A 14,452-nucleotide genomic window follows, 5' to 3' on the forward strand; every position below is an offset into this window, starting at 1 on the left:
TCGATACATTTATTTTGTGCTGTTATACCACTGTTCCAGGTTAAATGAAGATTCAGTGTGCCAACAGACACGTTTAAACCCGGATATTCTGTTATGCCTGTCCTTAGTCAGGTGCATGTAATTCAATGACTGTTGTTTGTTGCTGTATATAATATCTGTTATTTTTGTTGTTTTGTACATAAATCAGGCCGTTAATGTTTTTGTTTAAAGTTTGTATATTCACATAGGTAACAATGGGGATGGGGTATTCTTTAACTTATTGTTGAAGATGACATACAGTTGTTACCTTCTATTTCATGTTGTCTCTGGTAGAGAGCTATCGCATTTGCAATCAAAACAAGTCCTTTGTTTTTGTATTTGTGACAACAAAAAACAGAAACAGAAAGAATGAATGTGAAGGGCAACTGAACAATAATGAAACATATTTTTTTTTTTTTTAAATAAACTACCTCGTATATATCTGGGAAATGATGTTCCTCAAATTTAACACTATTTTCCTCCAGTAATACCGAAACATATTCATCTCTGTCAGCCACAATAGCTTCTTTCAAAAGAATATTGAAATTCTATTGAAATAAAAAGGAAATTTTTATCAATATATATTTATGAAACATTATATTGATAAAGTCTCGTGTTGAGGAAAATGTATTAATACACATGTATGTACTGCTTTTGTAAATTACGACTGCCAAAGCACGGACTACTAAAAAAACAGACCGCCAAATATTGCACATGCTATTAGCAGATTTCGTCACTGGTTCAGCTATTTCAGTGGAGATCCCTGTAAATTAGTACCTTAAGACCAGGGTATCTTCAGGTATATATTTATAAGTTTGTTAGTATTTATATTATTTATACAAGCTGAATAATCGTAAATGGTTATTTATTATTAATACATTATTTATCATTATTACATTATTTATCATTAATACATTATTTATCATTAATACATTATTCATCACAGTCCAGTATTAGCACTTCGGTTTCGACATGAATATCAATTATATGGTCATTTTTATAAATTTCCTGTTTACAAAACTTAGAATTTTTCGAAAAACTAAGGATTTTTTTTTATTGCAGTAATAGATTACCGTAGCCGTATTTGGTACTTTTTTTTTTGGAATTTTAGGTCCTTAATACTCTTCAACTTTGCGCTTGTTTAGCTTATAACTTTTTTGAACTGAACGTCACTGATGAGTCTTATGTAGACGAAACGCGCGTCTGGCGTATTAAATTAGAATCCTGGTACCTTTGATAACTTTGTATACATTTGCATTACTATCAGTATGTGTCAGTTTGACAACTGTTTCGATGCCGTGCACCCTAGGGTTTGGTCCAGTGGTTTTGAATAAATAATCAAGGTTGCTGTCTATTAGTTTTTCTTTTAATGCCCTACCTACGATAGTAGAGGGGCATTATGTTTTTTGGTCTGTGCCTCCGTTCGTTCGTCCGTCTGTGCGTCCGTTCGCTTCAGGTTAAAGTGTTTGGTCAAGGTAGTTTTTGAAGAAGTTGAAGTCCAATCAACTTGAAACTTAGTACACATGTTCCCCATGCTATGATCTTTCTAATTTTAATGCCAAATTATAGTTTTTACCCCAATTTCATGGTCCACTGAACATAGAAAATGATAGTGCGAAGTTCTGGTTTACGTTTTTGATGAAGTTAAAGTTACATTAACTTGAAACTTAGTACACATGTTCCCTATGATATGATTTTTCTAATTTTAATTCCAAATTAAAGTTCTGACCCCAATTTTCACGGTCCACTGAACACAGAAAATGATAGTGCGAGTGGGGCATCCGTGTGCTATGGACACATTCTTGTTTTCTTATATTTTCATTGACAGGTGAGACACATCTGTGTGTGAAAAGTTTACACGAAATTCCGAGACCACAGATTATCATTCAGAGAACACTGATCGGAATCAGAAAATAACTGATTATTTTATTTTTATATGTCCCTTTTTAGCGGTTGTAGTTAGATCTTCGAAAGATTGTAAAATAAATCAGTTGGTCGTCTTCATGCAATTTTCCTGTTATCCATAGCTTTTAATACAGCAGTGTTTTATCCATAGCTTTTAATACAGCAGTGTTCAATCGCTTAGCTTCAAATTATTTTTCATTTGCTAGAACCTTTTTTGCTGCGGGACATACGTTTGGCTGCTTTTGTTTTCTCAAGTAAATACGATTTGTTTTTATTTCAATTTTTCATAACAGTATGAGAACCAAGGTTAATTATTCAAAAGACATTTTTCAATCGGCATATATGTTATGTTATCTTCGAATATATTGAATTAAAGAGCAATATATTACCAGCGCTATCCATCCTAATATAATTATTCATACTAACCTGTATTTTAATATTTTCTGTCCCATTGTTTGTGTCATCCATTTCTTGTATAAACTGATAAGCAATGTAATAATACAATGATAATGAGGCAGGAGTCAACGTTTCCTTGTAGCTCTCCATAAATGCTCCTATTTTCTTATGAAAATCGTAGTAAAATTCACAAACAGCACTCATTGTAATTGTCATTGGATGAACTTTGTTAGTAGTTGGCAATATCTCTCTTGGACACTCTTCTGAACTTGTACCAGTATAAAGTGTGTCAAGGTCTATAAATCAATTACGAAAAAAGTTTAGATGGCATTATCTTTATTGAGAATGAACATTGAAAAATAATGGAATAAAACTTACCAACCTGTTATTCCTTTCAATAGGTTAATTATATTTTGAATATGTAATACTATGTTTGATTTGATAGGACTGATCCACTATGATTTGTTAATAGTCGTAAGTAGTATGCATTGAAATTGGAGCAACAATACACATTCGTAAAATAGACTTGAATTAATGGTTTTTGATAAATTATCCTAACAAGCCTGTTGAAATTATATGTGTAGCAGTCAAACATAAATTCTGCCTCATCTCTAAACTCTATCATTTCCAAATATAACTTTAACCATCAAATTATCCAAAGTTGAACAGTCTTATCAAAAAAATATGTACATTGGTTTTAATATTGGGCAGATACGGTATGTGATGTTAGAAATAATAAGAACAGATCAACCCTTATTCGGATAATTCAACATGTGTAATACTGATGAAGTTGCCCTGTAGCTGTAAACAAAAAGTTAATTTTGATTTTCAGACCGGTCCAATACAGAAAAATCGTATTGGCCGGCACATGGACAAATACGGGACGTTAACTCCAGATTTCATTATTTTTGATTCTAACTTAACTTTGAACGTATCCTATTTTCAACTTGAATAACATAAAAAAAGGTTTAAATGATGTTCAGTATTATGCAACGTCTTCATTTGAAAATATTTCACAGTCTTTTCGGGTAAAATCTTCAGTTTTTATCACAATTCTTTTTCGTTGATCAATCAGCTGACGATTCATGAATAAAATATGTAAACTTTATGATTTTTTCTCCCAAGCTACTTGATAATTGATAGATAATATGAATTATTATTATGAATAATATTAAAAACTTGGACAATAATTTAGACATAACATCAGTGTTGACAAAACATATAACGCAAATGAGACATGTTTAGATGTTCTTGACGTGAAATACATAATAGTTCTGGAATAACTGGTCATTATCGTGATATATTGACTGCCCACAGGACAGTGGTATTGACTGAAATAGTGATAATGACTGAGCAAAGGGCGAAGTCATTATCGCTGTCACAGTCAATACCACTGTCGTACGGGCAGTCCATATATCAAGATAATGACTAGTTATCTAAGAACTATTATGTTTATTTCATAAAGGAACTATGTTTGTTTTTAAAATTATCATAAATTGAAAATGTCCAAAGCAAACTAGAATAGTTGTACGATTTCTATGACAAAAAAGTGAAGACCAGTCATTTTAGTGCAATTTTTCAGTATATGAATACTCAATCAAGTCAAAATAACAGGAAAATGATTTGTTTATGAAACATATCTCTAAACAGATAAAACACGCCCCATCGCTCATCAACAGAGAAACCACGCACAACGGTCATTAACAGACGGAAACCACGCCCCACCGGTCATTAAAATATAAAAATCTGTAAACGACCGGTTTTCTGGTCCGTTTTGTTTTGTTAAAGACCAATGGAAATAAACTCATCATATATACCAGGACTTAATTTTTAACATACACCAGACGCGCGTTTCTTTTACAAAAGACTCATCAGTGACGCTAACTCAAGAATAATGAATGGCATGTGACGCCTTCAAACGATATGAAATAAGTGAAGTTAAATCATAGCACTTTTAAAATGATTTAATAAAAGTGATTGAACTTGCTGTTTCTGTATTGGCCCCATCATAGATTCTATATCAGCTGTATTGAAATCGAATCTATAACATGTCCTTATACAGAAATATCCAGTGAATAAACTCTATATGATTGACTATTCATTAAATGTTATAAAATACGGATATTTTTTTAATTTATCGTATATAAATCCAAATGTGTTTTAGCCTGTCAAACATAAACATACAAAAATCCTCCAGGGAGAGTCAAACGCTTTGCTAAAGTCTTATTGTTTTCTAAAATGGATTCCTCTTATGTATTCAGAACTGTAATATATTTAAGGTCACATGTAAAACGCGGTGCACACTATATTACCCGCGTAGACGTTTTAAATGTGCATCATATTGTGGGGGTTATTTGTCAATAGGCAGATAGACCAAATACCTTTTACTAACAAAAAGTTGAATTATAAAAAGATGCACAGTTACTGGTAACTGTCGGGTTTCAAGTCGTTTTACATTTTGTTAAAAAAAAAATAAGGCTGTTGGTATTCTTCGTTACTCGTTAATCATTATAGAGAAAATAAAAATATAAGAGGATTAGTAGTAAAGCTTTTTAACAGTTCTATAACCTAGCAGCAAATATATTCCTCTATTCCTACCATCTCTAAACATGCTAAAGAAAATCCCCTTTGCTTTATATTCCATTGAATATTGTATTTTTATTTGTTATTTTCTTGTTGAAACTAAATAGATCTTAAATTGAAAGAGTATGGCTCGGCTAAAGAAAACAATTTACAGAAAATTATGTTAGAACGCGAATGCTCTCTTTTTTAAGAAGTCAAATTAAAGCAGCACGTGGATAGAAGAAAAAAAAGTCTAACATTGTTTGGTTGACTTTTTAGACGAGTTGTATATACATAATGTACTCAGCCATGTATCACCATCACTGCAGGTGATCTAATGGATAAATCTGTTGTAGAATTGTCACTGGATCAGAAGTACTTATAAATACAATTATTTTCTGTGACTGTACCTTACATTAATTTGTAAGATCCTTTACTATAGATAATTTATCTGATCTGTAAGAATAACATCTTCATGCCTTATATATCATGTACTGCAGTACGACGCTAGATTAAAAACTGACGTGGAAAGGTAACACCCGGCCTCGGAAAGTTTCATTTTTATGAATCCCAGGTGGTCGTGTGGTCTAGCGGGAAGGCTACAGTGCAGATGATTTGGTGTCACGATATCTCAGTAGCATTGGTTCGCATCCCGGCGAGAGAAGAACAAAAAAGAGGCGAAAGCAAATTTACAGATCTAACATTGTTAGCCATATTCGTTTTGTAAAAATATCCTTTTTAATTTTTTGGAAAATGGAAAATGTTGTTTGTGCTATATATGTACCCTTCAATCAAGGCATTTGTTTTGCATGCACATGTATAAAAATTCCGGTTTTTACCCTAGGCATTCATAGATTTCAACGTTGTCTTCAATTTAGATTTGATTATATTTTTATTCGTTTGGGCTTATATTATATTTGCCTTCGGGTTTATATGATGTGATCATCCTATTTCAACTCTTCAAAATTCAGGAGTAATTCCTAAATTCAGGCGAATTATATGACCGTCCAAATAATGTTCGATTCCTAACATCACTGAAGAAACATTGGTGGTCGAAATTCGAGTTATGCAAGTTAATTTTATTATGTTAAATATTAAATTCATATCCATTTTAATGCCGAGGAAGCATCACTATGATAAACAATACGGAAAACCAATCATCTATTTTATTGTAAGAATACCTGGTGGGGGTGGGGGTTTCTCTCCTATTTGAACATTTGACCCATTGTTATAATTCCTGTCTGGTTTCTGAGACCATCCACGAATGATTGCTTTTGTCACAGCTTCTGAAAACTCGGTTGGCTTTGTTTGTGTAGTTATATCTATCAAAGTAACCTAAATAAGTACAGTGTTAAAAGAATAAGACAGAAATACTACGAAAGACTAGAATATCCATTTAACTCCTCGACTGAAAATGAGATTTCGCAATGGTTGACTATTTTAACATGTTTATTTAATGGATTCAAAGCCTAATACACTTTTCTTTGTACTATATGTGGCATAGATTCACAAATTTTAGAAACTCAATTCTAAATAAAACTTATCTATTTCTTATTCATTCAAATTATGCTGCAGTGACACATTTTTGTCCGTAAAAAATCAACATGTTCAATAATGTTGACATTCTGTTATGTAAGTAGAGTTATTTTCGTTTCTGTGTATGTTGCATTATCATTTTTTTATTGCACTTAAGTGTTTCTGTTGTTTAGTTGTTTTCCTCTTATAGTGGATGTGGTTCCCTCGTTTTTTTTTAACCCAGATTTGTTTTCTCTCAATGATTCATGACTATCGAACATCAATATACTCCTGTTGTCTTTATTTAGAAATAAATCTTTAATATACAATTTTTTTTAGTGTGATCTGAATGCAAATTTTTGCTTTGATCCTCTGGTGAGTTAACTACTCCTGTTGTTCATAAAGGATTGCGTTAACGGAATTATATATTAGTTATTGCACTCTCCATTCCCATCGTTGCTGGCTTCTCGTTCAAATATCAAAGAATGCCAGTGCTTTATCCTATATTTTGATTGTTGTTAGTGCACAGTCTGGCTCCACCACCTTGGGCAGTAATTTATAAAAGATATATAACAAAAACCTAAGTATGAATCCCGCTGCAACACTTATTTCAATTTCAAGCAACTTTTCATCGGACTTACAAATCCAACTGACATCTGTTGCATGTGTAAGTTTTCTGGAAATCAGATTCAATACCACCACTTTATTTGATTGACATATCGAAAAGTTTTGTAAATTATAATTGGTCAGGATTTAACCTTTGACATAACCCTTTTACTTTTGGTACATGGTAACTGTTTACTCCAAGAGGTGACATTTGCGTAGCCTTCTGATTTATTGTTTTTAATAACCTATTAATTTTTTTGGTTATATTTATAATTTTTCTAAGCTCATTAACGTTTGATTAAATGATTTTTTTCTAAGATAACTTACAGCACAACCGATACGATATAAATACACGAAGTCTTTTTAAATGGCACAAAAATAGGGCGCAAGTTCCATAGCAGGAAAGTCGCCTCCCAAAACATCAATATAATAAATGGCACAACGATTCAAATCAAGTTTACTTAGAAGTGAAGTATTCAGAAAATAAGAATGCAAGGTATACTGATAATTTTTCATTGTTCCATTAAATATAAGTTGTCATTTATATTTTTATTTTGAAATGGCATGCCAGTGTTTTTATTCAATTTTATAAAAAACAAAAGACACCAAAGGAAATTTCAAACACTAAAAAGAACAGTCAAAATAACAGGTCATGAACAGTTTACATGCTTACGAGACATTTAGATTGTTTTATTTCGTTCAGCTTTTCAGAAAGACCATTTTGTTGTGATGCATCGGAAATAACACCAAACGTCAACGATGTCTTGTCTTTTACATACTCATCAGATGACTCAGAATTACCACTGAAAGAAAATAAGGGCAAAACATTGATTTGAATTTACAAATGGATTCATCGAAAAATGAATTTGAAGATGTTAACTTTTCAAACTTATTGTCCTATACATTCTGATTTTATTCGTAAAACAGAAAAGTACAAAACGAACAACAGATTACAAGAATTGTTTTTTTTCCTAAATAACGCGAACTACTTTAATACTCTTCATTATGCAAAAGTCATTTTAACACGTTTAAAATATATCCATTTAGTGCATTTCTTGGTTTAAGTACAAATACAGTTTATGAAACTAGAGGCTCTAAAGAGCCTGTGTCGCTCACCTTGGTTTTTGTGAATATTAAACAAAGGAAGCAGATGGATTCATGACAAAATTGTGTTTTGGTGATGGTGATGTGTTTGTAAATCTTACTGTAATAAACAGTCTTGCTGCTTACAATTGTCTCTATCTATAATGAACTTAACCAAGTAGTTTCAGTGGAAAATGTTAATAAAAAATTTATGAAAGTGTTAAAAATTGACTATAAAGGACAATAACTCCTTAAATGGTCAATTGACCATTTCGGTCATGTTGACTTATTTGTAAATCTTACTTTGCTGAACATTATTGCTGTTTACAGTTTATCTTTATCTATAATAATATTCAAGATAATAACCAAAAACAGCAAACTTTCCTTAAATTTACTGATTCAGGGGCAGCAACCCAACAACGGGTTATCAGATTCATCTGAAAATTACAGGCTCATAGATATTGATCTGATAAACAATTTTACCCAATGTCAGATTTGCTCTAAATGATTTGGTTTTTGAGTTATAAGCCAAATACTGCATTTTACCCCTATGTTCTATTTTTTTGCTGTGGCGGCCATCTTGATTTGATGTCCGGGTCACCGGACACATTTTTTAAACAAGATACCCCAAAGATTATTGTTGTCAAGTTTGGATTAATTTGGTCCAGAGAATATTTGTGTAAAAGATAACTAAGATTTACGAAAAATGGTAAAAAGTTTACTATAAAGGGCAATAACTCCTAAAGGGATCAACTGACCATTTCAGTCATGTTGAATTTGTAAATGCTACTTTGCTGAACATTACTGCTGTTAACACTTTATCTCTATCTATAATTATATTTAAAATAATAACCAAAAACAGCAAAATTTTCTTAAAATTACCAATTCAGGGGCAGCAACCCATCAAAAGGTTGTCCGATTCGTCTGAAAATTTCAGGGCAGATAGATCTTGACCTGATAAATAAGTATACCTCGTCAAGCTCTAAATTCTCTGGTTTCTGAGTTGTAAGCTAAAAACTGCATTTTACCCCTATGTTCTATATTTAGCCGTCGCGGCCATCTTGGTTGGTTGACCGGGTCACGCCACACATTTTTTAAACTAGATACCCCAAAGAAGAAGTTTGGGTTATTTTGGCCCAGCAGTTTCCAAGAGAAGATTTTTGTAAAAGATAACTAAGATTTACGAAAAATGGTTAAAAATTGACTATAAAGGGCAATAACTCCTAAAGGGGTCAACTGACCATTTCGGTCATGTTTATTAATTTGTAAATCTTACTTTGCTGAACATAACTGCTGTTTACAGTTTATCTCTATCTAAAATAATATTCAAAATAATAACCAAACCTTCGGGCCGGGTGAGCTAAAAAGGAAGTGTCAGTTTAAAGAGAGAATTGTTGATAATTGATCAGTTACCAACATAGTGACAATTTTGATAAAGTTGGACATATGAAGCATTAACAAATTTCGGAGATTCGTATTGATCACAATTTGAAACCAAAAAGGTAAAACATATTATGTGTACAATTTGGAAATTAGTATGGCGTTCATTATCACTGAACTAGTATATATTTGTTTAGGGGCCAGCTGAAGGACGCCTCCGGGTGCGGGAATTTCTCGCTACATCGAAGGCCTTTTGGTGACCTTCTGTTGTTGTTTTTTGCTATGGTCGGGTTGTTGTCTCTTTGACATATCCATTCTCAATTTTATCACACATAAGATACACTTTCGTACTAAATATACACTGTATCCTTATTTCAAGTTCTACATAAAGTCTTGCATTAAGGCTAATGATTTGGTGAAACGTCTGTTGTACATTTTATTACTTTGATTCATTTAATTATGAATGATTCCTTGAATGTTTTTTTTATATTATGATCCGAAGGTATACTTTGTTAAATGTGTTAAGAACAAAGATATAAACATGCAAACAATTTGGTGGTTACATAGTATCATTTAAATTAAACTACAGATTGACCATTCAACACGGCAATTGGATTTTTAATATCATATATTGGCACTAAAATTTACTCTTTAAATTATTAAAACAATTTTATAAGGTAACAGTTTCATCAGACTGTTAATGACATCTTAACACTAAATGCATTATATACTGGTAGATAATGTCGTATTGGGTTATTAATTAATGGTTTAACTTTGAACTGGCTAGTACTCTAACTTTGTGTCTTTATATTAGTAGTGTTTTTTCTTGTATTTTTTGCCGATCTAATGTGTCAAATTATTAAAATGATTTACACATTTTTTTGTCCTGGTGTTACAAAATTTCATTCCCAAGGGTGACTGGAGTATAGAAATATGGTCACTTGGTCTTCTCCCGACCGGCAGTAAAACGCTTGCCGAAGTGGGGCGTCCGTTTGAATGTGCGGGATGTATCAAGTTCGCAGTCACGTCCGGTCAGAAGAGGGACGTTAAACCCGATACCTCGTGTAAAGAGAGTGACATGCTCTTTGCATGTAAAGAACCCTTGCAACAACTATTTGAGGGTCCGTAGGTGGCCAGTTGTAAGGCAAAATGGCTGTCCCTATCCAATATACCCTCATTTCCAGTGGCAGTCCAAATTTCCCAGACCATCATCCCAGATGGCCTCTATTATATCAACCTATCTATTGTATTTATTGTGAACTTGTTCTCGTCCTGAATATGCATGAAATATATGCCACTGGACGTTAAGCAACCAACAATAAACCAATCAATCAAAATTACCTTAGTAACAAGAAGTTGAGATCATGTTTAACACATTAAATGATTTAGTCTGTCTATCCAAAGCCAATAGCAAGTAGATAAACTCATCAGAGATACCAGGACTAATTCTAGTGGTTGGTGTTGATCTATGTCGGTCATATAAAATTTTATTTGCTAATTTTTTTTTTTTTAAATCAGGAAGATAGTTTTCATATGAATATAATGGTATTATACTTTGTCGATTTTGGCTGTTTCTAGTCGCTAAATGGTAGTATATATATGTTTTTATCATTATCTAATGTCGAACAGTGTCTTTATGCACATTACTAGGACTCAGGGATAGTTGCTTATTATATGAATTTCACGAAATTTTAACGTTTTGCACTTTTATCCCAGCTTTGTATAAACACTCTTAAATTCAATATCAATTCACTCACTCGCAAATGAAACCAGCAATATAATCTGCAGCTTTGCCAGATCCTTTTAGGATAAGAACGGGAAGGTTCTGTTTGAGAACATGAAGTACAAACTCAATAGTATCAATGTCTCCTTCTGCCACTATAGTCAGGACGGGCACCAAACAGGTCACTATTACATAATCATAATTTAAATTCAATATTTTTTAGAATATAAACAGAACATTTATAATTCCTCTAGCACTGCATACCTTTGTTCGAAATGTGTTAATTTCATGCAATTATATTTTTGGTATGCGTAGAAGAAATTTGTAACGAGGGGGCAATACAAAGACAAATCACAATTGAAATTCATAATTAATGTTGAATATGCAAGGCGTATATATGCTGTCATTTTATTCAATTCAATCTTAAGATAGTTTTTCTGGTACTATCTGTTAAGCTTTTCTAACAGTTTGTTTCCCATGATAACAGCGTGTTTTTGTGTTAATTTTAAACAGAATGATACAATATGGCGTGTTACCTGTTAAATGATAATGTATATATTTTCAAAGGGATTTGTAATCTCAAACTTAAGTTATTTATAATATGAAATTAATACCAACGATTTCTATATCGTTACACTTAGATCAAATCTAGATAGTCAGTGACACGTGCACAGCAATAGCAACTTACTCTGTCGAGTGTTTATCTGTCTTGAGTTTACGCAGCTTTCTGTTACATTTATCATAACTTGTATATATTTAAAATCAATAAACAGGTTACAGTATCAGAATTATACTGTTGGGTTCTTAATAAATTTACGACTAATTTACTTACAGAAATTTTCCTGCAGTTTCATGAATGATGTTTTATTTTTGCTGATGGCGTTCAGAATAGACGCATGAGCTTCGGGATAAATGTCCTTTTTCATCCGAATGTTGAACATTTCTTCCAAAACACGATTGCTCATTTTCCAATGCTCCTTTTATTATCAAAACATATTGTTTAATATACTAAAACAGCTATAACACTTCTATATATACAAAGTAGAACGGTTTGTTGCTTACTAAAGGTAAATCAACTGTGTCATTTAACATTCTCAAACACATTATAAAACGGGAGAATGCTTTCACTTACAATGTCCTACATTTAAATACTCTTTGGATGTGCGACCAGATTATTACTGTACAAAGAACACAAACTATTCACCTTTCTTTTAAAACCTTATACTTGTTGTGAAATCAAGGAATAATGAAATATTAAACCAAGACATTGAACGAATCCTGAAATAAAATGTCAAGCTACCATATTAAGGTAAGAACTTCCTTGATAATTTTTGGGGAAATGAAAACATAAAACACCAACAAGATATTAATTGTTAAATGTTTGCCAGATATTGCAATTGATTTTCAATGATAGAGGAATCATTTTTGCTGACTGATGTTCTCATATATGTATCAACTTTTATTAGGGGTCAGGATCCTTATAGACCTTGAAATGAGGAAATCAGTTGACGTAATTAAAACATGTGTTAGTCCGCCATACAATTGTGGATGCTGTGATTTTAAAAATAGACATAAATTAACAATAAGAACTGTTTTATAGAGCTGATGTCATGAGAAAAGAAATTATGTAGATTTGACCTGAAATAAATTATTAGAAAGGACAATTTCTTTATTGAATTTTATGATCAGAATTTTGTGATTGTTTCATGAGGAGGGTGACATTTTTCACCATCTTCCGGGGTCCAGCAATTTACGAAAAAAGTAATCTCACTTGCCACCCCGAAAATTTAACCAGACATGTATAAATGTATCAGCTTCGATTTGAGCCATCATACATGTTCAAGTAAACGATATGGAATGAGCAACGGAGGAAAACGTTACCATTACCGCCTATAGAGAATTAATTGTAAATGTTTACCCAGATATTGCAATTGATTTTAGTTTAGTTTAGTTTATTAGAGACTGCGTAACAGGAGCATATTTATATACACAATATTAATTACAACATAGTTCATAATACAAACAGAATACATTTTTAAATTATACATCTTCAGAAATAAGTTTGTGTTTATTACAGTTTTAAATTAGACAAGCATCTTTTCTACCTTTTGAATAAAAATTGACAGCTTAGACAGTACATTACTATTACTATATTTAAGCATGCCAAGTACTTTTTTTTCATTTGGATATTTTAAATAATATGGCGGTATGAAGTTCCCCCTTAAATCCTTAATTTCACAGTTGGTACATTTACATATATAGTGGTATACATCTCAAAGACCAGCTTTACAGAGTAGACAAATCCTATCATTTCGTGGTACATTTCTCCATCTTCCTGTTTCGATGGGAAACTTTGTATTACATACCCTTAATTTACATATGTTTACTCTATGACCCCGTCTTAATTTTAACAGATATGTTTCCAAGCAAAACTCTTCTTTAAAGTGTAGATAAAACTCCCCCCTTGATGAATTGTTTATATGTGAAAACCATTTTTGAATAAACTGGTCCTGGAGACGCTGCCTTACATTAATTTTAATATAATTAAAATCAACTTGCTCCGGAAAATTGTATAGTTCGAAAAAGCCACAATCATTAAACACAGATTTTACATAGTTAAACAACTTAAAATTACAACCTTCATGCTCATGCATGTACCAAAGTAACTTATAAAGTTTACCCGATAGTTTTTTTATCATTTGTTGCTAGAGATGGTTCCCATATATGTATCAACTTTGCCGCTAAAAGTTAGGTTCACACGGCCGAATAGATCAACTCAATAATCACGAATATCAAAATCTCCTCGACCGAACGTTACAAAATTCATGTCTGGGTCTGTAAACGGCTTCTACCCGATCGCTATCCGACTGCACAGTACCTTAACTCGACAATTCACGACTCCTTTATCACTCAATCACAACTCCAAACCGAGCACTTATTCCATACATATTCGATTATTCCGAGTAGCTCAAGATCTCTAGACGATCTTTACCCAACTAGCTACACCAAATCAACTATATTCGATCTCAGTCCGATCGCGACCAGATCTGATCGTATAGAGGTCCTAGGGATAGTCGGGAATTCGTTGGGTATGTACAATTTCAGTATAAGAAAACATGTAAATGGAGGTGTTATGCCCTGTGGAGAGGACATTAAGTGTATGAGTGGTCGTTCGTGTCATTGGCGGTATGAACATACCGTATGAAATGTTCAACGCGTTGGTGTTTACTTTCAACGCGTTGGTTTTTAATACAACGTGTTGGT

The 14,452-nt window shown here is 32.5% G+C and overlaps 1 protein-coding gene across 1 annotated transcript in view; it reads right to left on the minus strand.

Moving 5' to 3' along the window:
* LOC134714381 (uncharacterized) overlaps positions 1-14,452 on the minus strand; it is a 51,814-nt gene that overhangs the window by 22,253 nt on the left and 15,109 nt on the right. Inside the window, exons 6-11 of the mRNA XM_063575623.1 lie at positions 12,021-12,165; positions 11,223-11,373; positions 7,676-7,805; positions 6,063-6,216; positions 2,350-2,615; positions 450-566 (exon numbers count right to left, since the gene is read on the minus strand). Coding sequence (XP_063431693.1) covers positions 450-566; positions 2,350-2,615; positions 6,063-6,216; positions 7,676-7,805; positions 11,223-11,373; positions 12,021-12,165 — 963 coding nt within the window. The remainder of the gene's footprint in view (positions 1-449; positions 567-2,349; positions 2,616-6,062; positions 6,217-7,675; positions 7,806-11,222; positions 11,374-12,020; positions 12,166-14,452) is intronic.

This window comes from Mytilus trossulus, chromosome 4, assembly GCF_036588685.1.
Source record: "Mytilus trossulus isolate FHL-02 chromosome 4, PNRI_Mtr1.1.1.hap1, whole genome shotgun sequence".
Classification (NCBI taxonomy): domain Eukaryota; kingdom Metazoa; phylum Mollusca; class Bivalvia; order Mytilida; family Mytilidae; genus Mytilus; species Mytilus trossulus.